General features: G+C 41.3%; 1 protein-coding gene across 21 annotated transcripts in view; it reads right to left on the bottom strand.

Moving 5' to 3' along the window:
• Window positions 1-17,200, bottom strand: part of PTPRD (protein tyrosine phosphatase receptor type D) — a 368,228-nt gene that overhangs the window by 280,491 nt on the left and 70,537 nt on the right. For all 21 annotated transcript variants that reach the window (XM_044272365.1, XM_044272440.1, XM_044272372.1 and 18 more), the window contains exon 2: window positions 72-240. In XM_044272365.1, coding sequence (XP_044128300.1) covers window positions 72-156 — 85 coding nt within the window. In that variant the 5' untranslated portion in view covers window positions 157-240. The remainder of the gene's footprint in view (window positions 1-71; window positions 241-17,200) is intronic.

The following is a 17,200-nucleotide window of genomic DNA, read 5'->3' as shown; positions in this document are numbered from 1 at the left end:
AAGTCTGCCAACCAAAAACAAAACTGCTCATTATGGTCAGGACCTCAAACAGAACAAAGCGCTAGACTTACTTTCAGCATCAGCATGGAGTAGGAAGCACAGAAGTACCAGCACTGGCCTGGCAAAGTTCATCATCTGACAGCTTGGCACCTGCATGCTTAGGAAGGCTTGATTTCACCAGCTCTCAAAGCCAATAGGTGTCTTGCCACTCTTAGTGTTTTAGTGCAGTATTTTCACAGCCTGTAAAGAAAGAAAAAAAAAGATAAGACTATGGTTTTTTTAGCGTACTAACCTCTGCTATGCACTGTAAAACTATTCCCACTTTTACATTATATTAACTGAAGTACATTACACACTTGTGTTTTTGCCAGCACACTCAATGCCAAGTAGCAGCTTGGCAGAGCTAGTGATGTATTTCCTTATATTAGAGCAAAGTAAACCTAATCCCAGCGGGTTTCCTCCCGTGGTCAGATCATCATCCGAATAAATTATCTCCATAATTAGCTGTCATTTTAGTAAAGGTGGTGCCAGGTTAATGCATTACACGTGTCTTGGCACATATGAAATTCAATACATATTTATAAAGCAGATACCAGCACACAAAAAATCTTTTTCCAATTTGGATTTACAAGGTACGGGCATACTGTACTTCTGTATCACAAAACATGAAGAGCTGCTAGGATTAGAGGGAACCTTTCCGTAGAGTCAGTGCTGCCCTATCCACAGGCTCCGTCCTTACAAAGAACTGTAGTGTTACAAAGAAAATATAGTCTAAAATGTGCCGGGTATGGCGAGGCCTCTCCCCTCCAGCTCCTCTCCACCTGGGTCGTCTCCATTGGCAGGTCAATTGGCATATGAGAAGAGATCTGTCAATGAAGCCAAGGCGTAAGGGCAGAAGCTGGAAGGGAGCGGCCCACTGGACACTTCTCCCCATGCTTGCTATCTTTAAAAGTACTCCAAGAGTAAAACATAGTTCTTTGTTATGTTCTATTTTTTTCGAGAGCCGTGGACCAGAAGATCGGGGCCGCGCTCCAGAAATGCGGATGCGGACAGCACACTGTGTGCTGTCCGCATCTCTTCCAGCCCTATAGGGAATGAATGGGTCCGGATTCGTTCTACAAACGTGTGAATGGACCCTAAGTCGTATATTATATTGGTATTGCCACACAGGGCCATTCTCTTGAAAGGGACCGAGCTGCAAACAGGCCTTGTGAAAGTGACGTGACTGACCTAGGAAATGGCCATGTTGCTCAGCAGGGCACCATGGTCTCCTCAAACAGCTGATCGGTGGAGGTGCCAGAAGTCAGACCCCAACAATCAGATATTGATGACTTGTGGATAGGACAACAATATGAAACTCCAGGAAATCCTCTTTAACATTTGGCATTTCAAGTAACTGTGGGATTCTTGATACAGCCTTAATACTATGAACGTTTTGGCCAGTGAGGTCATCACATAAGTAAAACCGTAAGTACAACCATAAAACCATATATGACTGCTGAAGTTACTCTGTCATGAGACTTTTATGTATCCGAGAAATGCTATTATGTGATACCAATGAAGGGTTAAACCAGAACACAAGCTGTGAAGAGTCTTCATTCTTCTTAACATTCCTCAGCAACACTAAATGGAGGAGATCCACTGACTCACAGGGTTCTCCTCCCAATGCACTAGCTGCGAGGGGGTTGTGCCAGAACAGCTGCCACTTTATATACCTAGCACCTTAACCCTTTATAGGTATCCTACAGCTGCCCTTATCTAGACTGTTTAAGATCCGGTAAACCATCCAAGCAGTAAATTTGTGATTTTATGTACTTAGCCTTTCAATTTCTATCGTTATTTGGAAAAGGGAAGCAATAAAATATATTGAACATGAAAGAAAAATGACTAGACTTGTATGATGGATGCACAATTCTTTATCCTACAGTATCTCACTTTGAGAATCAACATTCCACTGCTTAATATATTCCCTGCACTTGCCTAAGGTACTGACAGGTTGTCGAGAAAAAGTTCTGAGTTATACCTCTAGGTTTCAACACTTTCTTATGTATAAGAGCATTTAATTTGCCATTTATTATATTTTATCGTAGTCATTAATGCCACACCACTTCTGACTATAGGTCACAAAATGATGCTTGCTGGCACTCTATAAGCTTCCCCTTCAGTACTACATATACCTTCCTTTAGGAGTATCCAGAGCCAAATATTATCCCTATAATATATGATTGTAATAGGAAGTTTCCATGATCCAATGTGTGTATTGTTGGCATTGACTAAGTGACATGGAGATAGGGACACTTGCGTCAAATTGGTAGTCAGACCACACATGGAGTACTGTGTACAGTTCTGGGCTCCTGTGAACAAGGCAGACATAGCAGAGCTGGAGAGGGTTCAGAGGAGTGCAACTAAAGTAATAACTGGAATGGGGCAACTACAGTACCCTGAAAGATTATCAAAATTAGGGTTATTCACTTTAGAAAGAAGACGACTGAGGGGAGATCTAATTAATACTGAGAAAATAGGGAGGCTCAACACTCTAGATGAACAGATAACAGTGGGTTCGCTGCTGATTGGGTCACTCACCCAAATGTAAAATGCAAAATTGTAACAAGAAAGAGCAGGCACACCACCTTCTGGAAAATGAGTGGACTACTGGAGATACTCTAATGAGATAGTTAAAATTTTATTCTGAGATATTACACATAAAAATGGCCAATGAATTACTCTAAATAATACACAATAAAATACATTAAAATAAAATTGATAAAAAATTGATATAAAAAGGAAATATCACATAAAAGTCAAGATAAGTATGTAGTCTCCTGAAATTATATCTTCTGAGTTGAAGAGAAAGTTACTTGTCAGTATTGGTCTGTCTCCATGAGACTCTTACTACTCAGTAGTGCCGATGTTCTTGGCGTGTGGTATACATGCACGGAGCAGTGTAGTCTCCAAGATGCGGGACTCCGTGTGTTGAACGCCAAATATTGGATCAATTATGACAGGCACACAGCCCAAAAGACGCGCTCAAAGTGACTGATGCACAGTAATGAAGAAACTGCAATCACACGAGCGCAGGACACAGGACGCTGGACGCTGGATTCACAGGGCGTGCTCTCGATCAGGTGATGATATGCAAATGAGTCAGATGTTCTGATCAGCTGGTACGAATCGCCCAATCCCGTAGTTCACAGGTCCTTGTACCAAAGGTGATATGTTCTGATCAGCTGGTATGAATCGTCCAGTCCTGTAGTTCACAGGTCCTTGTATCAAGGATAAGTCCAGGTCCTATATTACGTAAATGGCTGTGTTCAAATGAAAGTGATTACAGGATAATACTTATGATCCACAAAGTCTTCTGTACTTGGGGTCCGGACCAGTACTGGGTGTAGGAATTGCGTAGTCGGCTAGACGCGTTTCGAGGCTACCTGCCTCTTCCTCAGTAGCTACCAGACTGCGCTCTTCCAAACATTATATAGGGTACATCATTAAAATAATTGGTAAAACCTGAGACCAGCTAAGAACATTTAAGACATGGCATGGATTCTAAGAAGGATTCTAAAAGGATTATACAACGATTACAAATATGTATCAAAGTATCCAATCTCATACTGTGTCCTACAGAATATATATATTATTATTCTCTTGTGATATTCACAGTCGAACAAATATAGTAAAATACTAACAGGTTCTTTCATGATATTATTATAATAATGGGTCTCAATGCACACATGCGTTACCTGTGCGTTTTTTGTTCTCATATATCTTAATACATTTTTTTAAAAAATGTCATATGTCTCTTCAACCATAGTCCATATAAGGATATTTATAAGATGTTTTTCTAAAATTCCTAAAATATTGTCCTATATTTTGTATATAACTTCATGTATTATATATTTCATTTCTTGTTGAAGGTAGATATAATGAAGGTAGATATAGTGATGCCTGGGAGCAAGGGGAGATCAGGGTGCTGGATTAAAAACAGCTAACCCTGATGTCACGTCGGTCCCAGGCAACCTATAGAAAACCAAATACTTCTAATTCTGCATTGAGACCTTTCGGAACCAACGAGCCAAATTCAAAAATCCTTCTTGACTCTACCCGGGACATATGCATAATGTGATTCCCTCCCCTCCAGTTAGGTTGTATTCTCTCTAGGGCCACATATCTTAATGTACTGGGATCTTGATTATGATGGGTTTTAAAATGTTTTGAGACTGTATGCTTCTCGTATCCCTTACGTATATTTGCGATGTGTTCCGAGACTCTCTTTTTTAATGTCCTCTTAGTTCTCCCAATGTATTGTTTATCACATGTGCATTGGAGCAGATAGATGACATCCGTAGTGCTACATGTTAGGAATTCTCTGATTGTCCATTTATAATTATTGCTAGTTGACATCACAAATTCTGTTTTTCTATTCTGATTTTTTGTGGTTTTGCAATTTGCACAGCTTCCACAGCGGAAAAACCCATGTAGGCCTACCCATTTAGTAATCGTATCAGTTTGAGTTAGATTCCTATTTTTAATAGTTGGAGCAATTTTTAATGCTAATGAAGGGACTTTTGTATATGTAATGTCTGGTACAACTGGTAAGAGATGTCCTATAACTTTGTCTTCACGGAGAAGATGCCAGTGTGTTTTAATCATTTTCTCAATCTTCTTATACTGGGAATTAAAAGGAAGAATAAGTCTTATCTTATTTTCTTCTGCATCTCTCTTTAGTTCTATATTGGGTTTTTCTTTGAAAAAGGTGGTTCTATCCATCATTTTCACCTTATTTAGAGAATTTTGTAAAAGGGATGATGGATATTGTTTGGCATCAAAATTTTTCTTCATTATTTCTGCTTCTTCTTCAAAAGTGCTCTCAGACGTACAATTTCGTTTTAAACGCCTAAATTGGTTGATTGGTATGTTTGACAACCAACGAGGGAGATGGCAACTCGTATGTAAGATGTAGCTATTGCGAGTTACTGGTTTATAGTATGTGCTACAAACTAATCTCTGTGTCTCCACAGTAATACATAGATCAAGAAATTCCACTTTTGTTTGACTAATATTGGCAGTAAAAGTTAAGTTTTGGTATTGTATTGTATTATTTAGAGTAATTCATTGGCCATTTTTATGTGTAATATCTCAGAATAAAATTTTAACTATCTCATTAGAGTATCTCCAGTAGTCCACTCATTTTCCAGAAGGTGGTGTGCCTGCTCTTTCTTGTTATAAGATCTAATTAATATGTATAAATATATCAGGGGTCAGTACAGAGATCTATCCCATCATCTATTTATCCCCAGGACTGTGACTGTGACGAGGGGACATCCTCTGCGTCTGGAGGAAAGAAGGTTTGTACACAAACATAGAAGAGGATTCTTTACGGTAAAAGCAGTGAGACTATGGAACGCTCTGCCTGAGGAGGTGGTGATGGTGAGTACAATAAAGGAATTCAAGAGGGGCCTGGATGTATTTCTGGAGTGTAATAATATTACAGGCTATAGCTACTAGTGAGGGGTCGTTGATCCAGGGAGTTATTCTGATTGCCTGATTGGAGTCGGGAATGGATTTTTTTTGCCTTCCTCTGGATCAACTGGGTGACAGGCCGAACTGGATGGACAAATGTCTTTTTTCGGCCTTATGTACTATGTTACTAATTGCAAAAACACCTAACTTGTGGGTTTACAAGAGGTACATGATGTTGGGATCCTGATGATTCTTCACCCAGTAATAGTGCAAAGTGTTTCATTGTAATCGCTATTTCTATACATGTTGAAACATTAGGTAATGTTAATTAAAATGATAAAATTAATGTACATGAAGTAGTACATGTTTTTTTGTGTTTTTTACATATATTACTAACTCACCACCAGTATTCTAGCAGTGTAATTTGTTACATCTTAACTCCGTTGGATCCATATAGTTTGAACCCTTTTATTATGGGAACCTGGTAATGGTACCTGAAGTCTAACTCACTGCTCTAATCTATAAACAGGAACTTGATTTTTATGGCTGACTTCCTGTGATCTACATGATGACATCATCGCCAATTAAATCGCTCCTGTCAGCTCTGAGGATCCACCCCTCTTCACATTTCTCTGTATAGCTCTGTATTTTGTTGAAGATATAAAGTCTTGCCTATATAAAGGGCCATGAGTGCGGATATATAGAAGGCGAGTGTATACAGTGATTGGCTGCAGTTATATTAACCTCCCGACTCACACTGCCTGCACTATCTGTGTATGCTGACTCTCCAGTTTAGTTCTATAAGATATAGCTTTGCTCTGGTTTCCCTACATGTGAAAGCTGACAGGGGAGAGAAAGATGACAGGGAAGGTAGGGCATACAGGCTCAAGCTGCATCGCATAGGAAAACATGTAGACCCTGCAGTGTGAGGAGACAGCCGCTCTATGTCATCGATCTGTCATGGCTGCGCTCTCAAAGCAATGCAGTGTGGTGAGACTGCCTCCTCTGTCTCTGCAAAGCTAGGCATGATGGGAAATGTAGGATTCATTAGAAAAACAATATCTGAGGGAAGAAGGAATCAAAATGGCTGCCAACCTACAAATCACACATCACATAAAACAGCTATACACAAGAGCCTCTTAGTCTCTTAATCTTTAATAAAAACCTATGCTGCACCATACAGGGAAAGTAAAAAAAATCCCGGAGTGCTTCTTTAAATTATATTAATTCCACATTGACTTTAAATATTCTAAACAGATGATACATAGCGGAACATGCAGCTGACACCTCATTTTTAACAAGGTATATTTCAGCAGCACACATGGCCGTCGCCTTCTCCTCTGCTTGTCCTTTTATAGTATGTACAGTGCCCCTGACATGAATGAAAGCCACAAAAATCATAGTAGGCCATGCGCTGAGGGCACCAGCTCACTCTTATCATCATAACCATCTTCATGGCAGCATTTCAAATAGCAGCAACATCCATAAGACATCAGTCCTGTCGGACTCAATTTGTGTCTGTGCAAGCGTATCCGAGCCAACTGCTTCATAATGACTTTGATGCTATCACAGAGATGGAGATATATAGAATGTGCTCTCGGAGGGAGGAAAGGTTGCTTTGTTTTCTCATGCCATTCAACACTTACACTGAAGGCCTGAACCATAAAAATAAAAGGATTCAGAATCCTGCTTCTGGTAAAATAATAATACCAGGTTCAAATAGGTCTTAAAAGTCAGATCAAAATCTTTGGACTTCCTTATAGATAACTGAAAGGATAAAACATATTAGTACAGGCTACAAAAAACAATAAAAATAGATTGTTTACAATCTTAATATTAATAAAGTTTTTGTTAAACTGCCTGCTAATATATTTTGTATATGTATGTATTGGTAAAAAAAAAAATCCCCATGAGACCAGTCCTTAGGGCCAGTTCACATGGAGTTTTTTTGGTGCTGATTTTTTTGCGTTTCTGTCTCAAAATCAGCTCCCAAAATGCCTTAAAACAGCCTCCCATGCATTTCAATGAAAAAAAAAAAAGCAGCACGCCCAATCTTTGGGGCACAATCTCCAACTGAGATGAATGGGAAGCCTAAAAAAAAACAGCTCTGAGTAAGTCCATGCGTTTTGTGTGGGGTTTCTATGACTGAATGATTGGGTGGCTTTATTCTAAGCTGGACCAGCCCTTTTAATGTAGTGTGCGGCCCGTGGTTGTGCTGCAGCCCGCAAAATGCGGGCCGCAATGCATGAGCACAGTCCGTGGGGCAGCCGCAGCAGATCGCGGACCCATCACTTGAATGGGTCCGCGATCCGGCCGTTCCGCAAAAAGATAGAACATGTCCTATTTTTTTGCGGAACGGAAGTACTGGATGAAACCCCACGGAAGCACTACGTAGTGCTTCCGTAGGGTTCCATTCCATGGTTCCGTTCTGCATCTCCGGATTTGCGGACCCATTTAAGTGAATGGTTCCGCATCTGTGATGCGGAATGCCCACGGAACGGCGCCCGTGTATTGCGGCCCGCATTTTGCAACGGGCCGCACACGCCAGTGTGAAAGAGGCATAACAGTGTGACAGCCGTGTAGCCAATTTCACCAGCAATGAAACCCATCATGGACTTCCATTCAGATGTTGGAAAAAAGGACTAACTCTTGGCAATTGCTATTTCAACTTCACACTCATTTTGTTTCATCAGGATGGGATTTACACGTTTCCTGCCTGCTGCCTACGGCTGGAACCTGCCAATCCATGATGGAAAATACTCACACGATTTTTATTGGTAAAGGTGAGATCTTAGGGGGTGGGGGGATTTTGGCCACATATGGCAGCCAGAACATATAAGCCCAGCTTTAGGAATATTGGGTGTAACAAGTTGCTTTCATGCTAAACTGTAAAACATGAGTGTTCTACTGTATATCTACGCTTAGGCCGAGTTCGCATCTGCGATGTGACCTTATCCGGAATAGCGGGATACCACTGCAGACTGCCGGATCCCCATTCACTGTAATGGGATCCGGCCACTTTCTGGCATAGATATATACATATATTTGTGTTGTATTTTTTAGTCCAACTGAAAGCCGACATATACACCAGATACAGTGACCGGATCGCAGTGCCGGAGTTTACAACACAGATGTGAACCCGACCTTATTGGGATAAGGTGAGAGTAATGACTAAAAACTACACATAATACACAATATCTCCAATTCTGTTTTATGACATGTTATAAACTTTGCATAAACTTTGCCTAATTAGAAATTCATCAGTGTACGGACCAAAAGTCTGGTTTCATAGAGGAAATATGCAAAAATCCCTAACTTTTTAATAAAGGGTATTCATAATAAAAGCAGCTCAGCTATATTCTACTTTCCCAAGGCACAAACGCTATACTTTTGCCTTCCTAAATCCCACTTGAATCCTCAGAGGTGATCAAATTCTCTGTTTACCGTCACTGGACCCCTAGACATTTTGGCTGAACCATTAAAACGGCTCCTTTACCTTACCAGATGTGCCATAAACGTCTGGCATGTGTATTCAGACTTGTTCTGTAATCTTACTCCTGCTCGGTTACAGAAAGGACTCGCACCTCCACACTATACAAACTCCTTCATATCTGAAGAAATATGCTATTAAAAGTCCAGACTGTAAAATTATGCAGACAAATTGTACTTTCAGGATTTAATTGCCTTTGTGCACTGGTCACGGAGAGAGAACTTGGCAATAATAATATAAGGCCCCGCTACCCTGGATACGTGTGCAGAAGACCAGACGGCCCGTTTCATTACCGTTAAGGATAGAGCGGTAGCTTACACATTTAGGAAATGAGAAGAAAAATAAAGGTCATAACTAGGATTTTCTGGTAAGGCTTATCAAGTAATCCAGGGAACAGACTAACCACATGATCTCTCTAACCCAGACCGTACGAGTATACAAAACAGTCAGAACATTTTATTTTAGCCGTGGTACGAGATCAGCAAGCACACATTGATAAGGCTACTTCCACACTGGCGTTTTAGCTTTCCTTATGTGAGATCCGTTCAGGGCTCTCACAAGCGGTCCAAAAATGGATCAGTTTTGCCCCAATGCATTCTGAATGGAAAAGGATCCGCTCAGAATGCATCAGTTTGCCGCCATTCCGCTCTGGAGGCGGACACAAAAACGCTGCGTGCAGCATTTTGGTGTCCGCCTGACGATACAGAGGCAAATGGATTCGTCCTGACATACAATGTCAGTCAATGGGGACGAATCCATTTTCACTGACACAATATGGCACAATAGAAAACAGATCCCTCCTCCATTGACTCCAATGGTGTTCAAGACGGATCCGTTTTGGCTATGGTACAGATAATACAAACGGATCTGAACGGATGCAGACGGTTGTATTATCTGAATGGAAGCATTTGTGCAGATGATCCATGACGGATCCGCACCAAATGCGAGTGTGAAAGTAGCCTAAGTAGGTGCAGGTATTTCCTAACGACAGACATGCAGATGCTCACACTGACAGTGGTTTATTCTATATATTACCTAACGTGACATTCTGCACAGAATGTGGGGCCTAATATTTTTATCAATGCTAGATAGTCCTTTCGGTTCATTTCTGCTGAAGATCCTAAAACGGCGTTGTCCTTTTATGTTTACTCCATAAGAGATTTTATGATTGCAGGATAAATAGCTGTAGTGCATAAGGGAGACCCCATGGCAGATTCATTTTAAAGGGGTTTTCTGAGATTTTACTACTGATGACCTATCCTCAGGATAGGACATCGGTATATGATTGGTGGAGGTCCGACACCCGGGACCTCTGCCGCTCAGATGTTTAAGAAGGCAAAGGCGCTCCTGTGAGTGCAGCGGCTGTCTCTCGGATTTTACTAGGATGAGTGATGACACGTTCATCTGTCACGTGGCCTAGGAGCAGCTCAGCCCCATTAAAGTGAATGGAGCTGAGAGCCATACCAAGGACAGCAGTGATACAAAGTACAGCACTGTGCGAGGAGAGCAAGAAGAAAGCAGGAGAGCCTTCTCATACAGCTGATCGATGCGGGTCCAGGATGTCTGACCCCCACCGATCAGATACTAATCCTGAGGATAGGTCTTCAGGAGTAAAATCTCCAAAAGCTCTTTTAACATGGAAGCCTTATGACTCATGCACACGACCATATATTTCCTTAGTGCGCCTTCCCTTTTTTTCACGGATGGCACACTGACCCATTCATTTCTATCTGGCCATGCCCAGTCCGAGAATCTCACTGCAGGTCCTTTTCTTGACTGCATTTGCAAATGAGAAAAATGCCAAGCACATGGATCAGTTCTTGGCAGATCAGGGGAGGCAGATACGGATGTGTGCATGAGGCCTTAAAAGGATCCTGCCAGTAAATTCATGCTGTGCTAACAATGGGTAGCATCATATACATGCAGGCTCCCTCACTGCAATGAACTATGTGGTATTTCAGATTAAAATATAGTTTACTGCAATGAGAATGCTTGATGCTATATCATGCCACCGGTGGTAAGGGCATCATGAAACTGCTGACAGCTTCCCTTTAAAGTAGATGCCTCATGAAGACCCTCTGTCATATGAGCCTCATAGAACATCGTGACCCAGTACAGAGAACCCATCCTGCCTGGTCATCATTTGAATGGCCACCATGTAATGGGTGGGTCACCTGGTGACTCCTGGGTTAGATTAAGGATAATGGTATGTATTTATTTCATGTGCAATAGAGTAAGACAGATCTATTCTATAACCAATGCAAAGATAGGGATCAGTAAGGTGCACCCAAGCGCATATGCAGTTTAATGATCTGCGTAATACAATCTCCAAGTACATGTGCATGTTCCTACACATTCAGTGATGACATAGAGCTGGCAACAACATCATTAAAATTAATGATAGATAAGATCATGATAGATAAGATCAAAGTTTGGAAACTTTTTTCTAATGAAGATAAAAATGAAAAGCACACTGAAACGAGTTTTTGCGCTATGTTTTTCTTTTTTTAAATGCTGTAATGCCATTGGCTCGGCAACTACGCATTTCGAGAGGGTCTAGAACCAGCATCGAGTACAGTGCCATACCAAACAAAGGGCTATAAAAAGCCCTTGCTTAATGCAATCAGCGACACTGGGCTCGGGTAACTCCACTTCTGCTTTATTATGTCTTAGTTTTCACTTTCCTAATTCAATATTTTTCAAAGTATTCCTTCAGGTACAAATGATTTATGACATAGCATCAAGCTATTTAGCAAACAGCCTCATAGAGATAGTGTTTATTTTCCTAATTTTATGTATTTGCAGCATGGTGAACACATCTCGTCCCCAGGTTTTACAGTTTGTATATTGCACCTTGTCACTGGATAGTACTGTGTCAGCAGTATATCAACTTGCACCTATCTTACTCTTTTTATCCCCTCTTTATTTTTGGCTGCCAAACCCACCCCAAGACATAGCTGCCAATAGTATGACTTCTTAGGCAAATTTCGCTGCTGACCTAGTGTGTCTAAGCCTTTCATTATGTTTACTGCCATAGGGAGATAAACTTCTGGCAGCGCAAATTTACTAGAGAACAAAGGACCGGTCATGTCGAAATGCAGCCGGCTTTACTCTTGTTCCTCCAGGGTGCATCCATACACATTATCTACTGCATTTGTCCAGGGCCTCCAAAGAGGATCCTGTAGTTATGAAGATGCTAGAGAGATCTAATATTTTAAATATTTCCCTGATGATTAATAAAATAAAAAATAAGATTAGAGTTTGGCAGAAATTGCCGTTATCTCAAGTAGATAAAATTGCGCTTGTTAAGATGATACTGCTTCCGATTGCATTATACGTTTTGGTGGCCAGCCCATTCCGGATTGAAGATGCATTTTTTAACCTGATGGAAAAATTATTAAATGATCTGATATGGGGAAGAAAAAGGGTTTGCATGAAGCAAAAACTCGGACAGTGGTCTCTCTTTACCTTACTTATAGGGTAATTATGTTGCTTCTCAAATACAACGATGGGGGAAAAGGTCCGCTGCATGTTCTCATTAGGGAATATAAGGGGCCCCAGAACGACATATTCAGTATCTTAGAAACAGGATATTTGGGTGTAAAGGGGAGACATTGCCCCATAAGTGATATGTTGCAGAAAGTATGGATCAAATTAGACCGATATTGGGGATATCGGAGGCCCTGCAGTTCACCCCTCTTTGGCAGAATACAAAATTAGAGGAATTCTCAGAAATGTTAGATCATCTTTATTGGGTAAAGAGAGGGGTCACTAGGGTGTCACATTTAGTAACACAAGGAAAGTTAAAACCTTTACCCTAAGTTCACACTTGAGCGTTTTACAGCGCGTTCCTACGCGCTGTAAAACGCGCAACACATGAAAACCAATGCTTCCCTATGGGGCTGGTTCACATTTTCGCGTTTTACAGCGCGTTTGAACGCGCTGTAAAACGCCCGACGCTCAAACAAGTACAGGAGCTTTTTTGGGCGCGTTTGACGCGCGTTTGGGCCATAGACTCTTTGGACAACACTGCTGTCAATCACCCAAACGCGAGTCAAACGAGCGTTTACGACTACAAAAAATGCGCATAAAAATGCGCGACTAAATTGCGCATAAAAACGCGCGTTTGCGAAACGCTTAGGTGTGAAACCAGGGTAAGGGTACATTCACGCGCCCGTATGTGTTTTGCGGATCCACAAAACACGGACACCGGCAATGTGCTTTCCGCATTTTGCGGACCGCATATCGCCGGCACTATCATAGAAAATGCCTTTTCTTGTCCGCAACAGCGGACAAAAATAGGACATGTTCTATTTTTTTGCGGAATGGGAGTGCGGATGCGGACAGTACATTTCGGCCCCATTGAAAATGAATGGGTACGCACCTGTTCCGCAAAATTGCGGAACAGATGCGGACCCATTTTGCGGACGTGTGAAAGGACCCTTAGAGGAATTATTGGGAATAATTTTTTAGATAGGTTTAAATATGCACAACTTGGCCACGCTTTTGAGCACACCAGGGATAAGAGTTATTTCCAGATTAGAGATCACATGTTTCTGGATTTTTGTTTCATTTCACTAATTTATCGAAGTACTCAAAAAGAATTAGGAAAGGTGTATAAATTTAATAGTGAGGTTAAATGGCAAAGGAATTTGGGTTGGAGCACGCCTCTTCACTGGGCAGAGATATATAAAAATATAAAAAGGGCTTCTATCTCTGCTAAATGCAGATGGATAAAGATAGTACACAGATTATATTACACCCCTTTATTACTTTCTAGGATTTATAAGAGCAAGGATCATAGATGCCTAAAATGTCAAGGTGAGGAAGTGGGTTTCATCCATATATTATGGAACTGCCCATATATTCAGAACTATTGGCAAGACATTTTTGAGGAATTGGGTCGGATATCGCCTGTTAAACTGGAACCGAGAACCAAATATGCAAAATTGGGGCTTCTCCCCCCCAATACTTAAGAAGGATAAAACATTTTGGCTGAAAGGGTTGTTAATAGCTAAAGTCATTATTATTAACAAATGGAGATCAGAACATCCCCCTGAATTGGTGGAGTGGCAACAATTGAGGAGGAAAATAGGAGAATATGAGCGCATACTACATGAAGGGGGAAAGTAAGGGTTAGTAAGGGAAAGTAAAGTAAGGGAGGATTTGGAAATATGCTCGGATAAAGTGTCCTTGACGCCTCTTAAAGGGGTTGTCCGGGTTCAGAGCTGAACCCAGACGTACCCTTATTTTCACCCAGGCAGCCTACCTGAGGCTAGCATCGGAGCATCTCATGCTAAATCGCACAGGGCAAGGGCTCTTTCGTTTTCAATAACACATGGCCGGGCAGAAACTTAGGTGACGTCACCGGCTCTGATGTGCGGACTTTAGCACTGCCCTAGCCGTTTTACTGGCTAGGGCAGCGCTAAATCCCGCCCATCGGTGCCGGTGACATCACCGGGGTTCCTGGCAGCCCCATGGAGAGCCCCGGTACGTCACCAGATCTCCAAAAATGCATTTGCAAAGGAGAACTGCTCCGATGCTCATGTCAGGGGGGGGGGGGAGGTATGTCCGGGTTTATCTCTGAACCCGGACAACCCCTTTAATGTTATAATAAAGGAAGTGACTAGTACCGGTTGGGTATTGCATTCCAGCGATAACAACAAGGGGTGGGATTAGGGACAATTAACTAGGCTTAAAGGCTTTAAGGACAAATTCAATGTATTATTATTGTATTGCTGTATTTTATGAATATGAATTGGATTGTCTATTGTATGCTTGCTTAAAAAAGAAGAAAAAAAGAAGAAAAAGTGGGTATACAGTTGTGTATGGCCAATTGTTTTATGCCAGAGCCGTTCACAACTGATGGATGTGCACTCACCCTTAGATCAGTCTTATAAGAAGCTAACACACCATGGCTGATCCTGTTTAAAGAGAGTACCTCCTCCAGAGCACTGAAAAAGTGCAGGACAGACATAACTATCCAGCCATAAACCCATTAATCGACATTATTTTGCTAATTTATTGTCACAATTTATAGAGAAGAATGACAAGTACTGGCATTACTTGCTTGTTAAAAGAAGGGGTACAATCTGCCTGCTTTATAGGTGTTCTCCTTATAACTGGATGAATGTCAGTAGGTTGTGCTTAGAAGATCCGTGTTCTTTCAGAGAGAGCAGTGCTGCTAGGAGAAACCACCAAATGAAGTTCTCACAAAGTCTTTTTTTTTTTTAAGAAAATCACTGTGCAGAAGGCAATGGTGTCCGGTACTCATGGTGTAGAGGTAGTAGAGGACATTTAACAATAGAAATAAAAAAAGGTAGCCAGTAGTGTACAGCATGCTACCACTGCATACAGCCATCTGTCTGAGAAGGCCTATATGTAGATATGAATCAACATGGTAGACTATGCCCCTCCACATATGGCAGAGCACTGTTTAGCTTCTTAGGCTTCATGCACACGACCGTATGTATTTTGAGGTCCGCATCCCTTATGTATTTTGCCATGTGCTTTTCGTTCCACAAAAAGATAGAACATGTCCTATACTTGGCTGCAAAATGCAGACTGCAGACCCTTTGCAATCAATGGTTCCACAACAAAAACAGATGCAACACAGATGTCATCTGCATTTTGCAGACCACAAAATACATATGGTCATGTGCATGAGGCCTTACTTTTTGACGCACACTCTTGGATCTAATGATGATCAAGCATATGGCCTGGACACATTTATTTTGACAGTGTCCCACTGATGGCTCTTTCCCTCTCTTTTCATAAAATGCAGGGTGTTGGGGAGATTAGGGGTGAACACTTCTGGGAGCAACATTCTACCAGAAATTAGAAGATGTGTATGGTAAGCTTAAGAGTCAAATCAAACATCAGTAGACTGGAGTTGGACGTAAAACGTAAAATATCAAGAAAATAAAAAAAGAAAAGACCGGTTTGGTGTATGCTAGGAATAAGATTCTGGATGCACAAAACAGCTGCTTTTTAACACAGCACAAATTCTGCACATTCCCTATGTGTATATTGCAATGTAAAAGTGTGGGGAAGAGAAAAACATGTGGAAATGAACCAAAATGCACTGCTAAAGCTGTAATGTATGATGCTTCCAAATCCAGACAGAATTAGGTATTCAGGCAATCTTGTGCATAATTCATTGTGATGCCTCTTAACAGACAGAACTGCAACTAGGGATCTAGAGCACAAAACAGAGAAAGTATTTGACTCATACAATATAAATTTATTTGGCGATAAGGCGTATATTTCTGGAATCTCCCAGGGCCCTTTCCTTTAACTATTCACGGGTCCGTCGAACACAAAGATCCCGCCATCCTCTCGCATCTTTCTCATTTAATGCTGCCGAGCATCCTTCCCCTGAACAAATCAGAGGTAAATAACGGCAGAAAATAGTGGGTCTGCGTGGAAGTCAGGACAGCAGTACCAGCTCACCCATCATCTGGACAGCTGAATGAGCTCCATCAATGGAAAGCCTCCTTTAAATTAATGACCTGCTACAGCATGAGGACTGCTTAGGAAGGAAATATTTATCGTTTTTCTTCCAGCTTCTGACCCTTGAAATTAAAAACACTTTCTCCCACTCCTGTAGCTCCAGTTAACCCAGAGGACAAATGTCTTGAATCACAAAGGAGGTAAAAGGTTGAGCAGATTACAAAATTGCCACCCTTTACACAGTTTACAAGTCGCTCCATCTAGCAACTAACAAGGATGGTTCTGATCCAGATGCTACAGAATACAACCATATTGCTCAGCAAATATTGTTCCCTCTCCTGTTTCTGTGAAGAGGAAAGTGAATAAATACATTTACAAGAAGTGTCCTATTTTGCTAGATTACCTCTATTCACTGTGTAGAAGGCATATATGCTCCATTGTGCCTCTTTCTCCATTATGCTCTGCAGGATATTCCCGCACAATAGAGGCAGTGGACTTTGTATCTCAATACGCAGCCCGTTTTTAACCAACGGGACCTACTAAGAACTGCAATACAAATCTCTACTGCACCAACATTCAAATTCTTAACACAACATATATATATTTTATGTATATATATATATATATATGTATAGTATTAGTAACACTGTATATCTCACTCAGAGTGCCCTATTGGGTGAGGTAAAAGAATCCACAAAAGCTGGCACATTTCTTTAAAGTGTTTTGTGGGCCTGGATTTCTATAGAATGGTGGGTAGGTGATGGTAGAGGGACCATGCCATTCCCTCCCTTCCAGTAC

This window comes from Bufo gargarizans, chromosome 1 (genome assembly GCF_014858855.1).
Source record: "Bufo gargarizans isolate SCDJY-AF-19 chromosome 1, ASM1485885v1, whole genome shotgun sequence".
Classification (NCBI taxonomy): Eukaryota; Metazoa; Chordata; class Amphibia; order Anura; family Bufonidae; genus Bufo; species Bufo gargarizans.
Note: the sequence above shows the minus strand (reverse complement) of the source record. Positions and strands in the feature narration are given on the sequence as shown.